The 25,171-nt window shown below is 36.0% G+C and overlaps 1 protein-coding gene across 9 annotated transcripts in view; it reads right to left on the bottom strand.

Annotated features, from left to right (window-relative positions):
* MON2 (MON2 homolog, regulator of endosome-to-Golgi trafficking) overlaps positions 1 to 25,171 on the bottom strand; it is a 105,248-nt gene that overhangs the window by 72,415 nt on the left and 7,662 nt on the right. For 8 of the 9 annotated variants that reach the window (XM_033514299.1, XM_015627281.3, XM_015627278.3 and 5 more), the window contains exons 2-13: positions 19,643 to 19,706; positions 15,564 to 15,691; positions 14,611 to 14,742; positions 13,054 to 13,183; positions 12,406 to 12,503; positions 11,090 to 11,215; positions 10,123 to 10,317; positions 9,288 to 9,412; positions 8,780 to 8,919; positions 6,232 to 6,385; positions 1,837 to 2,066; positions 663 to 744 (exon numbers count right to left, since the gene is read on the bottom strand). In XM_033514299.1, coding sequence (XP_033370190.1) covers positions 663 to 744; positions 1,837 to 2,066; positions 6,232 to 6,385; positions 8,780 to 8,919; positions 9,288 to 9,412; positions 10,123 to 10,317; positions 11,090 to 11,215; positions 12,406 to 12,503; positions 13,054 to 13,183; positions 14,611 to 14,742; positions 15,564 to 15,691; positions 19,643 to 19,706 — 1,604 coding nt within the window. Of the gene's footprint in view, positions 1 to 662; positions 745 to 1,836; positions 2,067 to 6,231; positions 6,386 to 8,779; positions 8,920 to 9,287; positions 9,413 to 10,122; positions 10,318 to 11,089; positions 11,216 to 12,405; positions 12,504 to 13,053; positions 13,184 to 14,610; positions 14,743 to 15,563; positions 15,692 to 19,642; positions 19,707 to 22,339; positions 22,395 to 25,171 lie in introns of all 9 variants that reach the window. The other variant, XM_015627288.3, reaches the window with a different exon arrangement.

Genomic DNA, 25,171 nt, shown 5'->3' with positions numbered 1-25,171 from the left:
TTCAGCAGGAATTAATACAGAGCACAGAAGCTAACCAAAACTGAATGCCGTAAGAACATAAACTTTAAATCCATTAACACTATAAATATTGAATATCAAGCATAACCAATCAATAAAATTCTTCAGAACCACTTCCTACAAAATCAGACTTTCTCAGCGACTTGCTAAATGAGACTATGAGAAGATATTTAAAACTAATTTCAGAAAGTGGCATTTGATTACAAAAGGCTCTTTGAAAGCCTCAATTAATTTACCACAACCATTTCCTAGTAAAAAGCTTTTCCACTTTAAAGATTAGATAGTACTGAGAAGTACCGAGACATTACTAATTCTCTTACTTGCAGTAATCAGGACAATCACTTCAATATGTTGAAACATGCAAGCAAAGTAAAAAGAAATAAAGATAATTCAAATTGTTTAAATGCAACCCTCTGAAAATGCAATTAACTGTTCTGTATTGAAATACATTAAAGGTAGATATTGGACTTCCGGAGACTTCTGTGTCATTTATTCATTCAGTCTAAGCCACAAACCTGACTGCTCGGATGCCATGAACGGCACTTATGTTGATAACTGTCAATTTGACTGGTATCAAAAGTCAGTTCAAAACATAGCTTGGAATGTCAACTTAGCAAGATCAATAGAAATGAAAGACCAGATACCTTGCATCAAGTAGGAGGGATAGAGCAGCTAGAAGACCACACCAACAAGCGTTCACCATTTCTTCCCAGACAGCTCTGCTAACTTAAAAGAAATATAGAAACTTTTTAATAGCAGAAACACAGTAGCTCCCTTAATAACTTTAATGTGTATCACAAACAAAACGCTTGATACTGCATCTTTTGAAGTGTGTTTTTGTATGTATGTTTACATAGCCAGATATATGTACATACAGAAACACACTCATACCTTGCATTGAAAGTAACATTTCTGAGGTAAAAAAAATGTCACCAGGCAATGTTTTTTTCTAAATAGCATCCAAAAACCCCACCAAAATCCAACTTATTGCAATATATATAACCATTTTTGATCTTTTTCTATAAAAATAAACATTCACAAGTACAAAAATATGGGACAAGAAACTCACTGAAACTTTGCAGTGAAATAAAAATACTCTCCCGTGGTAGCTATAATTTTTTTTTTTCTCTTTCATTTAATGGGGAAAAAGGTATTGGTCTAGCAAACGGGTAGTTACCCAGCCCATTTGCACACCCCCCTCTCTCCACCGAGCCAAGCCAAGCCCCGGCGCTCCGCAGCACCATGGAGAGCTCCCTGCTCCCGCGGCAGCGCCCGGCCGCAGCCCCCGGCCGCAGCCCCCTGCCTTCCCCGCATCCCTTGGCTGGAGCTCAGCTGTACTGCCTTGGCTTCCTGGGCCACGAGCCAAACTCACTGGTCAAACACAAGTCACTTTGTACATACAGACCCCATAACAGACCCATCATATGTTCCACAAAACAATCCTCACTTCACAGCAGTTCTGCTTTCAAAGAAGTCCTTCTCTATATACTGCAATCTTACTAAAAATTTCTCCATTAGAACACTCCTTTTGTCTTGTTACTAGAAATGTATTTTTCTTTTAATGTGGTCATAAGTCCATTTCTGTCAGTCAGGTAGTCTCTTGTGACCTTAGATCTCACTGTTAAGCCAAAAGCAGAACACCAAGTCAAGTATTTTTTTAAATGAAACTGCTGTTGCATTAAAAGAATAAAACACATTTTAAATAAAGTTTTTATATATAAATAAGTACCAATAAATTTAAGTAGAAAAGCATGAAATTCTAAAATCTGCTTTCTGCAAAACTGTTGAATTTCATATAGTGTTTGCATTTTCCAGTACCTAATTCTTTCTCTGACTGGTCAGAAACAGACTGCAAATCTTGCTCTGAAGACTGTGCTGGTAATGATGTTGCCTCTGTTGTGGTTTGGATGACAGTTTCTGCCTCTCCTAACTCTCCTTCGATCATGGTGGTGATACCACGGACAAGATCCAGCAAACAGTGAAACGCCACTGACATTGCATAGCCTTCAGGAATTGTCGGTGGCTCAACTTTGTCCAGCATCTCCAAACTAAAAAAATTGAAAACATGGTAAGTGTCTAGCAATACCACTGTTTTTAAAAACAATAACACAAGATTCTGAATTAATTTTAAACACAAACAGGCCCGAAATACTATCCTTCAAGGTTTATTGCAACTCAAGAAAAAAACCTTTAAGTCACTAAGTAAAAGAGTAAAGGAATTACAAAATAAGACAGCAACCAAAAGGATACAAACCTCGAGTTAGATCTGCAAAAAATATTTCTAAAAACTAACATAGATAATCAAGCATTATGAATAATTCTACTTGTATTATTATTTTACTTAGAGCCACTGCAACAGAACGTATTCAGAACAATACAAGTATCTAGGAACAACATAGGAAATACATCAGAGAGCCATGAGTGTGTGAACGTAGTTATAACAAACAGAGAACAAGTCAGGCATTCTATTATCTTTGAGTCCACATGACTAGAAAAGCCTGTCCATAGCTAGATATTACATGGCCAAATATTCATCACTGACATGCATAGGTAAACAATGGACGTTATTTGTACAAAGAGGATATGTCTACATGATTCAATGCTGAAAAGCATGCAGTTAAAACATCACTGTGCTGGAACAGCAGCTTCATTGCCACTTTCCTCTATCTTTTACTTTAAAAGCACATGAACTGCTGAGTTACAAATCCAGCAGAAATTGTAGCTGACACAGCAGCAGCAGCAGCACCTATACATGTAGAGACAGCCAGTTACAAAAACTACCTGCTTCCACAGCAATCATTATTTCATCATTTTTTACTCTGCAAACTACTCTTAAAAAAACTACATATTCCAGCTAAAATATACCAAAGATACTTTTATACCTTGGCATCACCACTCTTGTCTGCACAAAGGATTTTTCCTTCTCCCAAACATGCCACACTTCAGTTATTACCTCTAATTTCCTGAAGATAGCTGCCTCCTACCTGGGGGAGCAGGAACTACAGCTAAATCAAATTGTCAGTTCATCCTGTATATACAATTAAGTGTGAATATATATGCAGGCCTAACTAAAATTATTAGTGGGTTTTATAGTTAAAATATATTTGCGAGGTAGAGGTCACATCCTTTTACTTTAAGAGAAAATGGTAACTACTGAGTAAATTAAATATTAAATAAATTAAATTATATAGTCACCATGATGGAAATATGGTGGGATGACTCATATAGCTGGAATGCTGCACTGGATGGCTACAAGCTTTTCAGAAGAAATAGGAAAAGTAGAAGAGGTGGAGGAATGACACTTTATATTAGGGAGGCTTTTGATGCCATGGGTATTGAACTAATAATGCTGATTGAATGCCTATGGGTAAGAATTAAGGGGAAGGCCTACAAGGCCGACATCCTACTGGGAGTCTGTCATTGTCCACCCAGCCAGGAAGAAGAGGTGGACAACTTATTCTATAAGCAGCTGGAGAGTGTTTCAGGATCACCAGCCCTTGTTCTTGTATGTGATTTCAACCTACCAGACATCTGCTGGGAACTTAATACAGCAGAAAAGAGGCAGTCCAGGAAGTTTTTAAGAGTGTGTGGAGGACAGCTTTTGATTACAGCTGGTGAGTGAGCCTACTAGGAGAGGGACTATGTTAGACTTGTTGTTTACAAATAGAGATGGGCTGGTGGTGGTTGGAGGCAGCTTGGGACAAAGTGATCACGAAATTACGGAGTTCTTGATACTTAGTGAAATCAGCAGGAACATCAATATGACTGCTACACTGGACTTCCAGAGAGCAGACTTTGGCCTATTTAGGAGATTTATCCAGAGAGTTCCCTAGGAAGCAGCCCTCAAAAGTAAATGAGTCCAGGAAAGATGGGCATGCTTTAAAGCAAAGATCTTGAGGGCACAGGAACAGACTGTTCCTGTGTGCCAAAAGACGAGTCAATGAGGCAAATGTACAGCCTGGATGGGCAATGAGGTTTCAAAGCAACTTCAGAATAAAAAGAGGATGTGTCATCTTTGAAAGGAGGGTCAGGTTTCTCAGGAAGTATTTAAGGGGGTTGCTAGGGTACATAAGAAAAGAAAAAGGGAGTCCAAAGCCCAGTTCAAACTTAATTCGGCAACTTTTGTACAGGATAATAAATAATGTTTTTACAAATATATTAATGGTAAAAGGAAGGGTAAGACCAGACCTTGTTCGCTATTGGAGGCAGAAGGAAACATGGTAACTGCAGATCAGGAGAAGGCCAAGGTGCTTAATGCCTTCTGTGTCTCAGTCTTTAACGGGAAGACAGCTTATCCTCAGGACAACTGTCCTCCTGGGTTGGTAGATTGTGTCAGGGAGTAGCATGGTCTCCCCGTTATCCAGGAGGAGGCAATCAGAGAACTGCTGAGACGCATGGATGTTCATAAATCTATGGGCCCAGATGGGATCTATGCCAGGGTGATGAGGGAGATGGCAGATGAGCTTGCAAAGCCACTCTCCACCATTTACCAACAGTCCTGGGTCACTGATGAGGTTCCAGATGACTAGAAGATGGCCAATGAAAGGTGGCTGTGGTCAGGCAGGGACTGATCTCTTTCTCCAGGCAGCAACTGACAGAATGAGAGGACACAGACTCTAGATGTGCCAGGGGAAATATATGCTGGATATTAGGAAAAAGCTTTTTACAGAAAGGGTGATAAAGTATTGGAATGGTTTGCCTGGGGAGGTGGTGGAGTCACCATCTCTGGATGTGTTTAATAAAAGACTGGATGTGGAACTCAGTGTGATATTTTCATTGAGGTGTTAGAACTGGGTTGGATTCAATCTTGAAAGTCTCTTCCAACCTAGAGATTCTGTGATTATATGAGTTATTACTGTTACATGGCAATGGCTGTGAAAAGTCTTGAATAGTTTGCCTATTCCTCTTAGGAATGTTTGTTTCCTTAAGTAAAGGGGAAGACAAGTTCCAGACAGGACAATGATCTGTGGACATACTTGTACAAAAGTATGTGATGTGGCCATTGTTTGAAAATCTAATGGCAGCAGAAGAGAATTGGTGCTAGGATGTGACACACTATAGCAAGTCATATCCTTACATACAGGGACTACAGACAAAAGTACAAGAAAGGAGAAAAAAACTGCTGTGAAATGCTTGTGACAACTCTGCAATTTTAAATGAAAAAATGCAAAAAATATACAGAGAAAATCATAGTCACTTGAAGTATCCAAAGGTAAAACACAAGCAAGTGTAGAGAAGGACAGGAGATTATGATGGCTGCAAGGTTATTAAACCAGTTAAGAATAGATAGTAAGAAAAAAGAAAAGGAAGAAAAGTGGAGGTTGTAGTAGTTGACCAAATGAAAAATCTGCATTTTCTGAGAACAAGCAAGTAAACTAAAATAACATCCATGTCCACTGCTGGAAAAAAAAGTCAACACATACACATTAACTATTGAAATTTGAGGATGAGGTTTTTTTCTTCTGCACCTCAAAGGCAGATAAAGCAGTTCCCACCCTAAAAATATTGAGATGTAGGCTATTTGCAGATTTCACTGAATTTTAATATGCCAAAATTTTATGGTGGTACAAATAGCTTCAGGTTTGGAGGCACCTGTCCCTCAATGATCATGATTTAAAAAGTAACATAGTATTTGCAGATTTAAACTGAGAACATCATCTCCTTTGTACAAAGTCACGACAAAAAAATTTGCCATTCTGAGAACCATTCATAATTAGCCTTGGTACACAGGTCAATATATTGTTTGAAATGACAACCAGACCAGTAGCTACAAGGAACTATCCTGCTCAATAAAAACTGTAAGTACAGTAAAGCTGGTGTGAGAAAGCTATTTTTCATTCCCACTGATGTCCTGTTTGCTTAATGAACTTCATGTTTGCCATTACAAAATGCAGCAACAAAATTGTTCTATACTAACTGTTTTTAGGGAGGCCTAAAAATAAAGAGTTAATACAGATAAAATGGTAAGAAAAATAAAAAATCCAACTGATGCTAAAATCACAGGGGACATCCCAATCAGAATCCCGGACATGCAGAAAAAAAGAGCAAAAAGACCAGAACACCTCATGGCACCAACAAAGAGAAAATTCCTAATAGACTTCCATGCCAGTGAAACGAAAACCTCAATATTCACTAGTAAAAAAATCCTTACATCACCAAATTAAAAATAAAAATACTTGTTACATAGACTTTCAAAAAGATAGAGGTACTCACTATGTAGCTTTAGCACTGCCTTGTACTGTTACATTCAGGATGGGTATCCAAGTGCCTCTGTACTCAAAGGCAGGTAATACAGTTGCACCTCCACCCATTCCAAGCACTCCTGGGTTAGTCTGTGCTGAGCCAGTATTCCCTGATGCGTTGCTTCCTGTTCACAAAAACAAAGTGATAAAATCAACCAATCTGGTATTTGTGATCAGAAAACATCCTTTTTCTATTCAATTTTTAAGACATCAGGATTAATCTGAAGATACCCAGATCAATAACAAAAATCAACAATAACATAAAAAATTATTTCTGAGCTCCCTCTGCTGTCTAAAATATAATCTTATGTGCAGCTCACTGATGCCAACTGCCTATTTTCCAGTCAGAATGTAATGTTTCTGTGAAAGGTACAGCAACATTCATAACATTCTGTGAATGAATCAAACTTACATAGTCTTGATGGAACAATGTATGTTTTAGTGAAGAGTCAGACACATACTTGAAAGTTAAGGATTATTTACATAGTTGTACCAAGAACTCAGTAACTAGAAAGTTTAATTATTTCAATAAAAAACTTCCAAGATTTCAGAAATGCAAAAACCACAATTAGTGGTTTAGTAAGAATAGGTCCCACAAGTTCAGATTCTTTCTGAACAGACAATGGGGGGAGAGAGTAGAGTCCCCAGGATGGTGACTGACAGTGTAACTGCCATTTTGGTGTGCTTACTTTTAATATGTGGAGAGTAAGCTACTAATATAGGCAATAAACTATTAACTTAGGCAATACGAATACACAGAAGCTTATGCATACACTTTAACACACTAACACTTAACAGACTGAAACAAAAAAATCATGCTGCTAAACAAATTATTAACCAAACACTGGCACTAACACAGTTACACTGGTGTCTTTTTCTATGACCCCACTATGCAGTCAGACATATGCAACTATTTTTGTATTAATCTAACTCATTAAAGTGTGTGGCAAACATTGCCCAGTATAATAAAAGTAACACAGAACTTCAGTAGATGCAGCTTCCAAGCTGTTGAGCCTGCTGCAAGACTGAGGCTCAAAAATCAGGTGTATAAGAAGTGTAAATGTCCAAAGCCAGGTTGGATAAGGCTTTGAGCAACCTAGTCTGTTGGAAGGTGTCGCTGCCCATGGCCAGAGGGCTGAAACTAGATCATCTTGAAGGTGTCTTCCAAGACAAGCCATTTTATGATTCCAAAAGATGGCCTGCTATGAGAGGACTGCTGTTATAATCAGAAGACTCAGTTCAAGAATTGCATTGATCTGCTCTTTGCAAGTCAAATATGGCCACAGGAAGAAAAAAGGTAGAAAAATAAATGCATGAGAAAGTGACATATGAAACACTCCGAAAGTAGAAATTAAAAGGTAAAGAGAAAACAAACTGAAGTAATAACCCAGAGAAATGGTAACAGCACTAGAGGCATCACCTTACTGCAGTGCTGTTTCACTTGAGGCAAAATTTAGGGTTTCAAAATGAGTATTATAGAACGGTTTCTCATATATGCATGTTACGTGGTGAAAATGTGTTTCTGGTTTACCTTAAGATAATTAAGCTGACCTAGAAATGTTCTATCAGTTGCTGCATAGACAGCTACTGAACAGCAGACACTGATGCAAATTTCTTCATGCTATCACTGCTAACTCCAGCATGGGATTCCAATTTCATGAGTGAACACTGAAAGATGCGAGTCTAAACCCAAAGTTTTCAATGTTTCTTAATTTAATAGTAGGTTTGACAGACATTAATTACTCTTATTATCTGGCTTTATCTCTTTTAAGAAGACATATCAAAAGACACCCTTACAAATTATTTTTAAGTTGTTTGTTGCTGAGGACTCTGCTTCCACAACTACAGAAAGAAGCAGAGCCTTAACTTGGGAGATAAACACCTGCATAGGCATTAACAGGACAACAATTTCATATTATTAAAATACAAATATACGTAGTGAAATGCCAAAACCCTGGCTGCAAGAAAAGACAACCAAGTTTACTTTCAATATGTGTCTGATTTCAGCTTACAAAAAAAACAGAGATCATTTGTAAAACACACATCTTTCATTCTTCCTCTGGGCTCCCTCACTCCAGTTTTAGCCTTGAACATCCAGAAGAACTACTGACTGCCTCCCACAAACACACACTGTCTTACTACTTAAATTGCGCCCCACCATAAATGACATCCCTGCACAAGGAGACAGAAATCAGACACAATTTGTACAGTCAGAAATTAGAAATAACTCCAATGGAATTTCCCTCTGAAAAGTTGTGAAACAAGGAATCTGATCACTGCAAAAACAGGAATCAAGGCAGATTGATTCTGCTGCTGACTGGGGTCTATGCCTTCCCCACAAAACAGGTAGATAAAATCCCCTGTTGTACCAGAGCTGAGAACACTAGCTCTACTCAAGCTAGCTTTTTGCCAAAATAAACACCAAAGTACCAGAGCTGTACCAGAACTGAATCAAAAGAGAATACATTATTACAAGAAAATTATAGAAAAATAAAATTATGATAAGGACAAGGCTTTACCAGTTTGGTTTGGTGTTGCTGATGTGTTCCCTGTGCTTGGTACAAGAAATAGAGACTGAATAAAGGACCCCAGTGCATTCACAATATCACGGAAAACTTTAGTGGAATGTTGCTTCATATCATATGACTGACAAAAAGACCTGGAAGGTATAAAACAAAGTATTTGACAAATTTGGGACTAAAAGAAGATTTTAACAGCAACTTCACCCCCACACACACTCCAAACTGCAGCCTAAAAGCACATTTCAACAGCAAATATTTAGGTAAACAATAGTATCTAATTTTAGGTAAATGTTCCTTTGACACTGCTAAGGCATACTCAACTATAATTCAGCCCTTCTTGGATAATAAGCATTGCCTAATGCATTACACAAAATTATTATGAACAGCTTATTGCATTTAAGTTTCTATACATTTGCAATGTTTTAGGAAGCATTTTCCATTAGAGAAAAATAATAAAAATATATCTTAAACTTTATGTAAAAGCAAAAGCCAATATAGTTAATACCTTAATAGCTGAGGCTGCACACAAAGCCTGTGAATAGATTCTACTGCAACAGCTCGTAGCCACTGTGGTTTGTCTGCATCCAGAAACTTAACCAGCAATGACAGAAAGATTTCACATTCTGTTACCTAAAACATATAGTTTATAGTAATTAATAAAAAGAAAAAGCCTCCTACAAAATAATTTCTAAAGAAACATTTCATCTCAGGAGTCCTACCACAGCAAGTTTTGTACAGAATCTAAAAATATCCCTGGAATGAATATTTACTCAGAATTTTATTAAAACATAACATTTTTGACAAGCTAAAATCACATATGCAATTGTACTGAAGGAGTTAAATTCCTCTCAGACACTGCAATAAAGGTCATACATTTGCTACAGTAGACAAATGAAAAATATCTTTTTTAACAAATACCAAAAAATCAGGAAATAAGAGCGGCTGAATATGTGTTTTTTACCCACATTCTGTCAACAGCTTTAGCAACTCAAGTCAAAAGGCTCTTAGAAAGTATTAACAAGGCACAGTAATCATCATTATCTAAAGTGAGGCAAACAACAGAAGATCAAAAGGTTCCCAAAACCTGAAAGGCAGTTAAATAGAGAAAAGACAACAGCTAATCTACTATAAAATTCATACAAGTCCATATCTAACAAAATCATACATTTAGAATACATGTTAACACAAAAAAAATGTAAGAGGAAAAGAGTATTTAGCCTTCTCTTCCCTCAGTAGACATCAACAGCTCCCAAGAACTAATGAATACTACTACTGATCACAGCACTGGCATATACATAGAAAAATAAAATTGCATAAAGAAAATTTGAGCATATTCTTACCAGCAAACTGTAAAACTGTTTAATCAAAACAGAAACTACTCGCAGCAAACGCATACAGATGGGAAAGTATGGTTTTTCCACTGGTGCTGGGGAAGATGAGGTGGTGGAACCTTGCCTGAATTTGATATTTGGGGAGAAGAGCTTTATAACAAGAGGGCATACCCTTTCTTTAAGAAGAAAACTGAATTCCTGATGCTGAAAAAGAAAAAAGAAAAAGTTACATGCAGATATTCCTTAATTGCTAGCAGTAGCTCTGATTATACATCTTATTTACATTTGTAGTTATAATCAAGCAGTCTGAAATCATGCAAATTGTGGTATAAATGACAATCAGGAAATGAAAAGGCAGAACTGCAGACACCAATGTAAAGCTACCAGAAAGTATGAAATTACAATTGTCAGGTTCATGCCATGCATCCTTCTTCCTGTATTTTGCAAGTTGGAATAGGCTGCTAATATATCACTTATATATTTATAAATAAATTTATCTACTGTCAGCTAATAAAACATTATTGCAGGATCATGAGGCATTTATATGCAGTAGATACATGCAATTCACAGTCTTGATTTTTACTTTACAAGTGGGGTGAACTTAATAGTTTTGTAGAAGTAACAATTCCACAAATTTAGTTACAGAGCTGTCATAAATAAGGCAAGATAAGAAAATGCATCTCTGGAGGAGATATAAACACCAAAACCAAAACTGAAAGAGTAAAACAGCTCTACAAAATGTATAAACATAAATTAAACAGAAACATAAATAAAGTGTTTAGGAATAGAAAAACATTCAAAAAAGCACAGGGAACTTTTCTGTTAAACACCACCCCACCACCTCCCCAAAACATAAAAGCTAAAAGTCCTTCAGGGAAACAATATTCATGTTAAATTAAAGAGGATTTAATGAAGTGTAGATTTTACTACCCGTGTGAGTAAAAGTCTTCCTGTTTTCCACCCAAGAACTACTCACTTGTAAAAACACTTGTGGAAAGTCGTTGAGGACCGACTCAAGAAGCTCAAGGCCAAATGTACGTGTCATTTCTGTCATACCCACGAGCCAGTAGGGAGCATCAGCATTAACTAACTGACAAAGATCCTTAGAAAAAAACACAGTAACATTGACATTTCTCTGTAAAGTCCTGTACCAAGAAAGTTTCCCAACTTCATAATGAAATCTACAAACTCTCCTCTTTTGTGAGCAATCTCCCGATTTCAATGTATTTTTTCTTTAAATACTTTTTAACACAAATTATAAAGCATAGAAAATGTTTAAAATAATTTTTAACTTTGCTGGTATCCTTGAATCATGTGTTCATTCCTAGCCTCAAAAATATCTCAAGACGAGTGAATTTGCTAAGTCAAGAATATTTTTATTGGTGTGATGAATGCAACTACTCCTTTTCATTACATACTTGACTTTAATGTCCAATACCAACCACAAGAAACAGGACTGAATTACAGTTGCAGTGTTTTGCTCTGTACTAGGTCTTGCTGAGATGGAGTTAATTCTCCCCACAGCAGCCCTTACAGTGCTGAGCTTTGCATTGGTAGCTAGGAAGGTGCTGATAACACACCAGTGTTTTGGCTACATCTGAATAGCACTGAAACAGCCTCAGTGCTGTCCCTCAAGATTTCCCCCCACTGCCACCAAGGGGCTGGGCAAGATCATGGGAGGGAACACAAAAAATGTTATCCCAAATTAACCAAAGAGATATTTCATACCTCAGTTATAGAACCTAAGAAATGGAAGAGAAAGGGAAGCATCTGTTATTTACAATGTTTGCCTTTGGGAGCAACTTTCAGGCATTCTGAAGCTCTGCTTCCCAGGAAGTGGCTGAACATTGTTTGCTGATGCACTTTGCTCATGCACATGCAAACTCTTGCTTTTGCTTTAGTAAACTGCCTTATCTCAACCTATGAATTGTTTTCCTTCTTCTTTTCTCTCCCCATCAGCTGGGACAGGGAGTGGTAGAGCACTTTGGAGAGTACTTGAGAGTCCAGCTAGGGTAAACCCACCACAGGCTCACAGAAATAAGAATCTTGAATTTAATGCAGACACGTACACTTAGCTATTATTTAAGATTTTTAGTAAAACACTTTCCAAGGCCACTTTATCTTCATTTTCTCAGCATATCATCACCGATTAGAATAAACAGCATAAGAAAACCCAAGGCTCTGGTTAAGAACATTATCAATACACCAATGGCAAATTCTTTAAATTTCTTAAAGAGATGTAGAAGCACCCAATCTTAACTGCAAATACAAAAATATATGCTCCCCATCTACCTGAAAAAGCATATATGCATCCTTAGCACATGGCTTGAGCGTACTGACAGATCTTCTATTGCTGTTCCCTTGAACTGCAGCTGGCTGGTCAACAGCATCTGTGCAAAAAAACAAAACAAAGTTTTGTGAACAAAGGTACTGTTAAAAATCAAGTACGCATTAAGTGTTCTCACAGGAATATTCTACGATAACGGCCAGGTAATTCTTCTGCAACTTATGATGTCTTTAGAAACAAACATTAGATTGACTACCAAAGATCATTGATACCAAGCACTGCTTTCCAGTGTTCTCTTCAAAACTACAGCTGCCATGTATTTCCCACTCAGCAATCTATGGTATCTGCACCATAAACGACACCCTCATCTCAAATCCCTTTACAGTATTAACCTGAAGACCAGTTCTCACAGCTTGAAAAAAAAAATCTAGATTTTATATATTGCTGCATTGAACTGGACTGACACAATGGTGAAGGATTTAATCTCCTTTAAATACCAATCAGTGTATAAAAGACAGTTAAAATGAATGATGTCTGAGACGTTTTCATAACATCCATAGACATCTTATTACTTCTTTATCTGAAAGAGGAACATCTGATATGTGCTAAAAAAGCAGGTAAATAAAAGCAAGCTGAGTAAGCAGTATGCCCACCTTTGTATCGCTCATCTTCAGCAACCACTCTCTCAAACACAACAGTAACTACTTGCCGCACTGTAGCTGCCGCAGTGTTATTTGTGATATTATCTTTTGTGAAGTGCAATCGAAAGCAAAGTACAATTGCCTGAAAGCAAAAAAACAGAAAAAAAAAAAAATTATCTTACAACAATATATTTCATCTTTTAGCTAAGAGTCAAGAAGGTTGATGGACTGAGGAATGCCTTCTGCTACAGTTTGTCAGAAGGTTGTCAAAAAAAAAATAAATTGAAGAACCAGAATACATTCTATGGATTACCCTAGCCAAAAAACTCTCTAGCAATCCTCCCCAAAGGCAATCAAAAAGTGGTATTAATTGAACACATTACAATGTGCCAACAAAATTGCAGTCATCATACAGAGAATACACAGTAATCATCACACAGAACAAGTTGTATCAATTAATGTCAAAAGGACATTAGGATTGTAAGGTTAATCACAGAAAGGTCAGTCAGCTTCACAGCTAAAATGTCATTCCTCTCCTACGCTGAATCACAATACTTTCACAATCATGTTGCCTTGACTGCTATTAATCCTCAGACGTGCATTTCAAAGTGTCATTGTGCTGGCAGTGACCTGAATACTTTTTCCCATTGGATTTTGTTATTATCTCTAACTCATAGTTTAATACTTACCTGTTTTATAATGAATATTGAAAATTAACATTTTTATGTGTAATGAAACCTGTATTTCTTGTTCTTCTATCCATATACTGTGTTCTTGCACTTTCAAGAGCCTCAACCACACCCAGCCATAGTGCTACATGCTGTAAGCCATACAAGATCCAGAATTTTATTTTGCCTCTTTTTCATGTCTATGATTTCTGGACTCTACTCAGATCATATTTAGCCACATCAGTTTAAAATCTTACAACAGCTTGACTGAAGCATGAACATGCAATATATGTCTGGCTGAAACCAATTTTCTACAATGTAATCTAGAAGAGAAACTAACTAAGCAGAGTTTCACAAGTCACAGAGGGTAAACAATGTTGCTTCTTCAAAGAGAAGTATGTTATACTTTAAATTAAACTGGACTGGGAAATAATTTTTTAGTTGAAACATAATATCTAAAATGCTTCATGTTTAAAACTAGGACCCGAAGCTGTTACTGAAAGAGCAATAACTGGACTGTTTACAAAAGAGATTTAAGGCCGGGTAGAAGGCAGCTTCTTCTAACATTTTCTCTTAGGGAGAGTTTACACCTTGCCATGTGCTCTGAAAAAAAGTATACAATGAATTTAACAGATGAGAAGGATAGGCATTGGCTCAGAGTTTTTATTTCAAGTTCCTATTAAGTCTGAAATGTATTACTGTGGAGGAATTACAAAACACATGGAAAAGAAGGCTAAAAGAAATCCCATTTTCAGAGTCTAGTCATAAAGACAATAGAGACACAATAGAATCAAGAAGCCCCTTTATTCATTCATTGTTTTCACATGCTTCATATGTAAAATTTCCCCATTTTTCCTCTTGGTTATTTTAAAATCTGTAGTTGGCACCAACAAATTCTTACCTTGGACAATGCTTCATCATGCACAACTGTATTGGTTGTTAAAAGTACAAGAACTGTCTGGAGCAATTTAAGTTCTTCAAGACTGTTCTCCATCAATTGCCAAAGCATATTAATAATGTTTCCTGCTGCAGCCTGCAAAGAAATAATTTTTCTGTCACCTATTACAATATTTATGTACTGGTATATCATGTACATACGTAACAATGCCACTGTCATAGAGGCATATCATAAATGAATGTGCCTGTTTGTCTCAACTGTAGGACTACTTTAAGAATATAATGCAAATTTCACTGTCACAAGCTTCCCAAAGTATTTTTAAAGAATTGACAACAGAAATGTCTTAATATGCAGTACAAATTAAAGCCTGTACTTAATTTTCTACTTGGAAACATGGAAGACACAGTAAAAATGTATTTTACCCTCAGAATTCACTCATGTCAGAGAGAAAACACTGTAATTTTACATTACACAAGCACAACTGAAGGTGTATTTTTACAGCATTATTTTCATCAGCTTCCTAACATACTATATATGCAGCACCATAATATATAATGACATTTACTGCTGCAGAAAATGTGCATCTATTTTACTTTAATTTTAAAAATAAAATGTAACAAAAGCACAATAACATTATTGCACAAAGTATATTTTGTTGATGCACAAGGTTCATCACATGTTCATTTCCTGCAGTGTAAGAATGTGAATTAAATGAGCCGGTATCAATTTTCATCAATTTCCTTCTAGAGGTTACTATACTGCCTCACCTTTGGTTTTTTTTTATGGTGTAAAAGGTTTTCTTTTAAATTACTGAAAAACAGACATGAGTAAAATATTTTGTGGACTATATTCATTATAATATAAAGAGCCTCCTAAAACAACTCATTCACCTTCCATTTGAGGTCTGTATTTCTCACTCTGAAATATTTATGTTTCTGTATAAAGATTGATCTTACCTCTGAAACAACTTCATGAGACATAAGCCTCTGTATGGCTGCTAGACACAGCTGAGTGATCTTTGGTTCTTTTGTTCCACAACCCATCAGAAAAGGCTGAACCACCTCTGAGCTGTTCTCTTTCAAAGCTTTCAAAGACAAATATGGAAGCAGTCAATGTTTAATACTTTGAAAAATACAGTGCAAAAATTGTTAATCACACCTACTAACAAAAAGCAATCTCCAGTCTTGGAAATTTGGGATTTACAAGTGGACCACAGGGAAAAGCCAAGTGAAGACACACAGGCTGACACAGCTCACTTCCACAATTATCCTAGCCAAGGCTCAAATTCCAAGAACCTTCTCCCTTAAACGCTCAAGTGACTTTCCAAATCCAAAACATCCACTTAAGAGTCCATATGGTTAGCAAGAAGGTGTACAGTTCTGCCAAGGCCAGAGCTTTCCCTGGCCTTCCCACAGGAACCAGTCTCAGGCTGGTAGCATTGTCCTGCTCTGCTTTACCTAATGCAGGAAGCAACACAGTGCAGCACAGAGCAACATTCCAAAGCACAGGGCAGGAAGGGGAAGAGCAAATTGCCACAGGCAAAAAAGGAGGAGATAGAGACTGGACTGAAAAAACAGGAAGAGAGAGACTGGACCGTTTGTATCCTGGGTATGTTCAACTGGCTGTGAATTTGTCAAATTGTGTTTTAGTGAAGAAGAGTAGCTTCTTAAAATGGACTTTTGCTAGGAGAAAACCAGTTTTGATAAACTTCTCTCTTGCCTGCTTTTTTTTGTTTGTTTGTTTTTTGTTTTGTTTTTGTTGTTGGGCTTTTTTGTTAAGGAGAAAAAGCTTCATAATGAATAAAACATTCTACACTGGCATTTAAAACAGCTTTTTCCCATAAAAGTAATTCAAGAAGTCTGAGATATTAAAATTTTAAAATATTAAAAATATGAAAGAAAAACATGGCTCTGACTGATGAGTGGTTTTCCATTTACAGGTATGTTTGTTGATTAATGCAAACTTCTAACATTTTAGCTGCTAATCACCATTTCAGATACTACAAATTTCCTTACAGTTGAAAGGTGTGCTCTTACACTGAAGGTCATACACTGTATTTTAGTCTATGTGTAATAGAAGAAATGTATTCATTAAAAGTTTCACAAGCTTTTCAGAGCACAGTAGCTACCACAAACAAAAAATACCTTCTCACATAAAAATGCAAACATGGTCTCTACTACTAAGCATCACTACAGCTAATTTGGAAAAAAAAGGAAACAAAACTACAAAAATATACTTTATTGATATTTTCCACCTGAAACACTAACTGGCTCTAAAGTTTCTATGAAAAGAATGGGCTATTATAAATGACAGATGCCACCTTTCTAAAAGATACTAGTTCTTACAGGGTGATACCAACACACAGTCCAGTTTCATCAGCCTCTTCAGAGCCAGTGCAGGCTCTGTGTCCAGTTGACATTTCTGAGCTGCCACTAAATTCTAACTATCAAGCATAAAAAAAGCAAGCAAAAAGATACCAAAACACATTTATCCTTAACATGAGACTCAAGATATAGTTCTGAATGGCAAAAATGGCATGAGTTAATGAATAACAAGACAAAGAATAAATTTAGCCTTTTACAATACTTTCTTCCATAACCCATTAAAATCTCACAACATAATCTTTACAAGTATTTCTAATTTATGAAGCTGAAAAATCAATGTTCTGTAGATTTGCTTTGGTACCCCTTCAGATTTTATAGCAACCAGGCACATGGGGTGATTATTGGGGCTTTCCTGATCACTGTGTCTGGAGGTAAACCTTGATGAACCCTTCCAACTCAGAATATTCTGCGATTACATGATTCTGTGGCTGTATTAGCTTCAGTCTTAAAATGCACAATAAATTTATCATTGCCAGGTCTGCCTTCATTTTACTACCAATTTATGGCAGAATATATTAAAAAAGAAATCTATCTCACTGAACCCTAACAAATGAGAAGGTTTTGGGAAGTGTAACTTACCCGTTCATTTCATCAGCAAGATTATAATTCTAATTTTTTAGAAGAAGTCCTAAACCATAAATTTTTGCATATCTCAAAGCCACATGAAAATAATTTCTAAAATTTATCTCCTGTGATTTAAGGCTTTCTCCTCTTCCAGAATTTCTCTAATTCTTATAAATTAATAATAAAGTATGTACACACTGCCAAGAATGAAGACTTTGAAACTTAAAGCTCAACTTAACTTTTCCAAGAGACAGAAAGAAATTAGATCACTGACCTCAAAGTTCTGGGAGGTTAAACATAATCCACCAAAAATAACAAAGATTTTTAAGATTTTAATAAAGATTTTAAGCCTGCATCTATTTTCCTAAAAACTGTAATCCTACACAATGAAATGCTTCAAAAAAGCACCAGATCAGCTTATTCAAAGCAATCTGATACAGTTGTTTTTATCTATGTCAGTGAAATGACAGTTTACACAAAAATATTAAGAAAATTATATCCTGATCAAAATATTTATTTGTATTACTAGAATGTCTCATAGATGATCTTAAATTATCTAGCAGTCAGAAAGTATCCATTAGATTTCATAATTACATTGTAGCATTTTGAGGCTTTATTATTACTAAGGTGTATATATTATTCTTCAGAAGATTTGAAATATTAGATAGACAATCTCTTGACACTAACTTATCTATAAGATTAGCTTATAATTGATACCTCAAAAATACAAGAGTTCATAAAGAATTGAGTCTGGTTTTGTGCTTTATTATGCTTTAACTGTGGAATGCTAGGATAATGTGCAGGCAAAGTACATTTACCCAGTACAAAACTGTGGAACAAAGGAGGAAAAAGTTATTATCCTATTAGCAAAGATTAACTAATCAAAAGAACTTCTATTGCCTGCTGGTTTCCCAAACCTCTTAACAACAAATCTATGAAGGTTTTTTGAATTAAATAAATACTAAGTACATTTTAGTTTAAATTTTCCAAGACAAAGCTATTTAAATTTTTTTACCAACTACAAGAAAGTATTCCTTCAAAAATATGAAAGCAAAGACAGCCCATCCATCATCAAATTTAATGCTCTTTCCTATCTCTTCCCTTTGAAAACTAATAAACAGAGAATTTTGCATGATTAGAAACTAGCTTTCTAAAATACGAACTTCTTTATGCAGTAATGTTTCTGGCTTCCCAACTGGCTAACTACTGCTTTCCCTTTTTCATTTGTGTATTTTGATACAGCTGACATTACCTGGCATACTTTTCCCACTTATGTCAGCATTCATGACAGCAGTAAAAACAAAGAAAATAAACAAATAAAAAAAGAGGCATTAAAGTGAAATACTGAGGAGTGGGTCTATTAATTCAAATAATCCTAGAAAATGCCTCCTTAACAATATCTGATTTACTTATCTCAAATCAAGATATGATTTTGCAGCTGGACCTTCCAAACAATCTAGCATTTCAAGGATTCTGACTACATCTGGGAGACACTCAAGTATTAATGCAGGGACATTCAAATCCAGCCAAGGGCTTTACCAGCAAATGGCAAGAAGCCAACTTTATAAAGTGGCAGACAATCAAGAGATATTGTTTTAAGCACTTACAAAGCTGCAACTCACAAGATATGTCCCATCCCTCAAGGCACTGGAACATCTTAAATTGAATGACCTTGTCTCAGATAAAGATGGATTTTTGCCTACCAGTTACAAGTCCCCAAAGGCTGGTACTAATACATATGTGGATCATACTGCAGATCTCCACATAGAGCACGCAACCACAGCAACTAAAACAGTGAGAATGTAGGGTCAAAGTATTTCATGTTATTTATCTAAGTGGATGATTACTTTTGTAGAGCATCAACTGAAAACAGAGCCCTTCCTCAGCATCCCAATAGCACTAAGAACCAAGTAATGTTAAAAATCTTCCATGCTACTGGATCTTTTGCTAGGTGCCCAAAAGTAAAGCATCAACAATATATTATACACTAAAAGACATGTAGTATCATTAGACATATCCAAGACATCTTTTCAACATTTTGATCTGCCACTCAGCTTTATTTTTTTTATTGCACTGCAAATAATTACCTGCCAAAATATCTGTGTTCCGTGCAGCTATTGTTTTCACTTTTATTATTCCTGATTCAGCAGCCTGGAAGAAAAGAAAACAAGTAGTTTAGATGCTGTATCATACATGAATATCTGTAAAGAAATAAAAAATATTGTAGATAAATAAAAAGGTATAGTCTCAGAGAAAGAAATGTATTTGCAGTGGCTTCTGTCAGCAGAGCTAATTCAGAAATGATATTTTTGTAGCAGCTGGAATTCCTTTTTAGAATTCCACAGGAGGGGCAATATTCAGAACTTTCAGAAATCACAATTCTCATTATATTACTTTCAAGTCTATGAATGCAAAAAAAATCACTAGTAAGCATAAACACTGTTACATAGTCTCTATAAAGTTTCAAACTATGAGTATAAATATGAAACCCATCCTTCCCCTGGATTTTGGCTCCCAAATGTCCTACACAAATTATCCCAGGGCAATGCCACGAAGATGACTTTAACAATACTCTGTTCTTCCCAGCATGCCATAGAGTGCACAGCACCAGTTCCTCCCCTTTCCCCACAGGTAGGACTTGGCAGAGCAGCAGTATCGTCCTCTCCCTGGAATGCTCCTTCAGCAAGGGCAGGGCTGCGTGGGCACAGTGCGGCCGGGTGACAACCAAGGCTCCCAGCCCTGCCAGGACATCACACATGGCCCCAAGGGAACAGCAACTCCCTCTTCAATGCCCACAAACACCTCCCTGCAGAAAATCACTCGGCTCATGTTCTCTAATGGAAATCAAGCCAAACTGGAAACCTAATACTGAAGCTTTGCATTTCAAGACTATCACTTCTGAAATTTTTGTGTACAAAACACCGAAGATATATTGTACATTGTGCCTTTGTATATTTAAATTTCATTAATACACTGTAAGCCTCTGGAAAGAATAAAATAAATCAAAATAAATGCAACAAGTTTTCCCAAATGACTGGATGCAAATTGCTGGAAACTACTGTTCTACAAATTTGAAAGCACCCTTCCCCTTTTATTTCAGCTTTGTATTTCTGTGCTATTTCCACACTAAACATTTTTATTTTTCTTCTGATACTATTATTTAAAGACATGTGCTGTCACCACAAAACAGATTAGAGAAGCAGAGAAGCTGTCACAGCAGAAATATGAAAGCGATAGTACATGAAGTTTTACCAAGTATTAATATTCACTCTCCAACAAGATTTCACAGAAAGTCAGGTTAAGGTGACTGTATAAATTCACAATTAAATATTTTAATTAAGATTTGATACACATTTCTCAAAATAGCTAAATGAGAAATGCAAAGCTAACAGGTTTTTGTTTGGTTGGTTTTTTAAAAAAAAACCTTTTTTTTAAAAATTTTTTAAAATTTTTTTGTTCATTTCCCAAAACAATATAGGAAGACTAAGCACTGCCTTAAAATCCTGGAGATTTCTTTAAGTTTTTCTGAACACAGTTTTCTACTTTAAAAATAAAGTCAATAATATCCACACTGCCTGATACAATATGCTCAAATGAGCACAAAGCAACATGAACATATATATCTTGCATAAGTAAAATAAGGTGTGCCAGATGCAGCTCTCATTTATTTTAATTATATTAATTTATTAATGTGTTGAAGTTCTTGAGATTTAAGTCAAACCCTGTTCTTCTTCAGTTAAAAATTGTCAGCTAATTGTAGGGGTTCTTGTCACAACATATTGTTCCTATTAATTAATATGAAGGATTTGTCACACTCCAACTTCAATTATCTGCAAACTAAAACTAATCACATCAACTGGCAATTGATTTCTGTCTTGCCAGGAGTGACAAACTCATTTTGATTCAAAGAAATATTAAGCCTGATCATATTAGTGGCATTCACAAACACCATGCACTTTGCACAAAAATTTTCTAACATAATGGCTCTCAGTTGTTTCCATGCTGGCTTTATATAAAATAGTATACATTAAAAATAAACAAACAAAAAAGTAAAACAAAACAACTGCTGAATATAAGCATTCTTCTCCACGAGATACAGAAATTTGTATGATCATCTGCATTATGCTATGGTTTCTATTCAGAATCCCAGCTAAAAATGTTTACAGTTAAAAACTAATTGTACTGCATACAAATCCTACAAAAGAAAAATACTCTAATGTATATATAAAAGAGATAGCACATTAACATAAGAAAATACTTCACTTGATCATAAATAGCCAACAGAAAACATGATACCTATAAACAGTTCTAATCTGTATACATGAATGTAAAAGTGTGCTTGGATTGCATCAATTTAAGTGGCAAATTAAAAGATATATTCGTAGATTTTAAGTTTACGAATTTATATCAATTGCTATTGCAGTTTGCAGGACACTGCCACAGGAGAAAAGGCTCTTACAAAACACTAATCAAGGAGAAAGACAGCATCTCAGTTTGTGTATTTATGGGTTCAAATATGATAATTTACTTTCATATAAATATATAAGGCACCATGTTTTTAAAACACCGATTTTAGATGTAACATTACCAGCTTCCCTTAGCACCACAACCAACAATAGTCTAACAAGCAAGTCAGTCCTCTATTTTGAAAAGAAGCAAATACATGTAATTCCTGAAACAAAACAAAGCTTAAATGTACTTAAAACCTTCAGCCAATTAGATTTCCAATTCTTCTGCTTTAATAACTGTGAAATGAACTGATATAAAATGTCTCAAGCACGCACCTGCCATTATTGAGTTTTGGTTCATGTTTCTCCTGAAGCAACTGCAGCATCCAGTCTGGGAAGGTGAAATATTGACGAAGAAGAGAAATTGACTGTCAGTGATAGCACATATTCAAGTCAATCTCTTCCAGTACTTTGATCTGCTTTTAATCAAACATTCAATAATCCCGCAGCAAAATTCAACAGGACCCTCTGGGCTCAAGCACTTGCCCCATCATCTCTCTGCTTCCTTGGAAATTACCAAGTATTTTCTAATTGTGTGGAAATAACCCTTCGCAGAAATCGAAGTAAGGCAAATAGAGAATTTATGTACCAAAAAATTTTAAAAATCAGGACAGTGCAGTTTTAAGTAGACTGAGAAGAAGTCCGTGCATAGTGTCTATCTCCTGGCCTCAAAGTTCCTCTTTGAATGTGCAATCTGACAACATTCATAACTGCCTTACAGACAGAGGTTCTCTGCACATGAGAGACCACAATGTGGAAATGTATAGAGACTTCCAAACCCAGCTTCAGGAGTTTCTCAGATCCAAAACTCTTCCCCTCCTAACAGACTTCTCAGTCTTCAGTTGGAACAGGGAAGAATTTCAGCCTTCCTATCATTAGATGTGCTGTCAGCATCTTCCCGATTTTTTGATAATTTTTACTTTGTTTAGCATCTAAAGCACTTATCAAGTACCAGAGGCAGGTACTATCTGCTCTGGCAATCAGGAAGGAAAGATCTAGCGGATCCTCAAGCAGAACCAACATTTACCAACATCCAGGTGACATTCATGAGCTAAATCTCTCCACACTGTAGTCTGTGCAGATATATTTAAAGATCTATAACTCATAAATAGCATATGAAGGTATAAGGATAACTGGGATATTCAATTCTACATGAAATCAGCATGACATAAAGGCAAGCCACCCACACCACAAGTAGTAAGTGCGTCTAGAAAGTACCAGTTCTTTAAATCTGTTTTCCGGGACATCATGGAAGCTCTTAAACCCAGCTGCACAGGCAAGCCACATTACCTGATCATCATCATGTTACCCAGCAGCCCAAGAATGGGACTTGTCTTGGCAGTAGGAAAAATAATGGCATAGCATAAGCTTTCACATTTAACTCTCAGAGGCCAAGACATCTTGGACCTCTATTACAATGCATACAGACAGGCATGTAAGGGACCAGAATAGTCAGCTGGGATGTGATCTGACAGTACATCAGGTGCTCTGCAGTAATCTCCATGGATTTGTCTTTACTCTGGGGTAAACATGAGTTACCCTTCTTTTACTGAAAAATAACAACAGTTAAAAGTTAACAACTTTTTCTAAGGGAAAGGTAACACAAAATTTGAATCTAAAGTGACAAAAAGCAATTGTTGTCTCTGCCATAGCAATAGTTTTTTTAAAAGTTTCAAACCTGGATTTTAAAAAAAGCTTGAAAAAGGATAAACATGCTAATCTTCAAAGGAATTTATATCTAACAATTAGGAACAGAAGTCATCAGCTTTTTTACTTTACTAACCAAAAAAACACATATTCCCATAAGGATATTTAATACAACAACCAAGCATGTGCTAATTTCTACTAAGGATTGATCTAAAATTAAGGATATTTATGTATGAATTTCCAAATGTGGTAGCATTGTTACCAAAAGTTAATAAAACCAAGAATTTTCACTGCTAGTGCTTTTGAATGCCCATTTGTGTTTCCATTGTACATTAGTACAAATTGCTATCTCCAGAGACACTAGAACTGTTGTAACATTTGCAGTCCTTACCACACAAGTTATTTCTCTATTCTAAAAGGAAAAGCAGAAACTATGGTCTGTATTGGTATTTACATTACACTGTTTGCCAACCTTTTATTAAGACTGGATGAGAGTAACATGTTATCTATAGTCACTTCCATATCTATTACATGAAATAAAAAGAGCAGTTTTTTCTATCCACGATTGTCTGCCTTTCCAACTGGAACACTAACCCCATATCCAACAGTTTAGATAAGAGGTCCTCCTGTCTAAAGCACAGTTTCACTTCATAGTGATTCTGCCTTGCTGTGCAAAAGCATATTCTGGACCACTACTGTACTGCTAAACTATTATTTGGAAAAGAACACACAAAACCTCCTCACTAAATCAGTCTCATGAAAGCACTCAAGAGTACCACATTTTTGTGAAAAAGCATTGTACTTGCCTTCTGTATTTTTATCTTCTTCCCCCTGAGTACAATCCCTACTCTGACCCTTCTCTTTTATACATACTCATTTTATGTGTAATTTAAACTGCCAAAATGCCAGTTTTGATCTGACATTGCTGTACACTCACAGGGGTTTATTACACTGAACAAATTACCATTTTATTATAAAATTAACATAAATTAGAAAAAAAAAGCATTAACAGATTTCATCATACACTTTATTCTCCAGCTGAACACCTAAGATACTGCAGTTTATGGTTTTTGTATTTTAAAAACACACAATATTGTTCATTTCCAGTGCAACTATATTCGTTGCTCTCATATTCACAGTGCTCTTTCAGACCTGACAGGAGTGACTACTCCTCTGGTCCATAAATCTTCTGAAATTGTCAGTTTGCAGTACCAGCAGCCAATTCAGAATCCTGAAAGTTACCCATTACTAATGCCAGGAGAATTGCCAGAGTTATCTAAAGTGCTTCAGAGCTGCTGTCTCTGGAGCTGTCTCACATGATGTGAACATAAAGATATTCAAATACAAATACTTATTATCACAAGTTTTCATTTGACAGTCAAAGTACTATACCTCAGCTGGAAAAAACATCACATATAAATTAACAGATCAAATCACAATGCATAACATAAAACATTTCAT

Source organism: Parus major, chromosome 1A, assembly GCF_001522545.3.
Source record: "Parus major isolate Abel chromosome 1A, Parus_major1.1, whole genome shotgun sequence".
In the NCBI taxonomy this organism is placed as follows: domain Eukaryota; kingdom Metazoa; phylum Chordata; class Aves; order Passeriformes; family Paridae; genus Parus; species Parus major.
The sequence above is the reverse complement of the archived record's forward strand: the minus strand, read 5'-3'. Positions and strand labels throughout refer to the sequence as shown.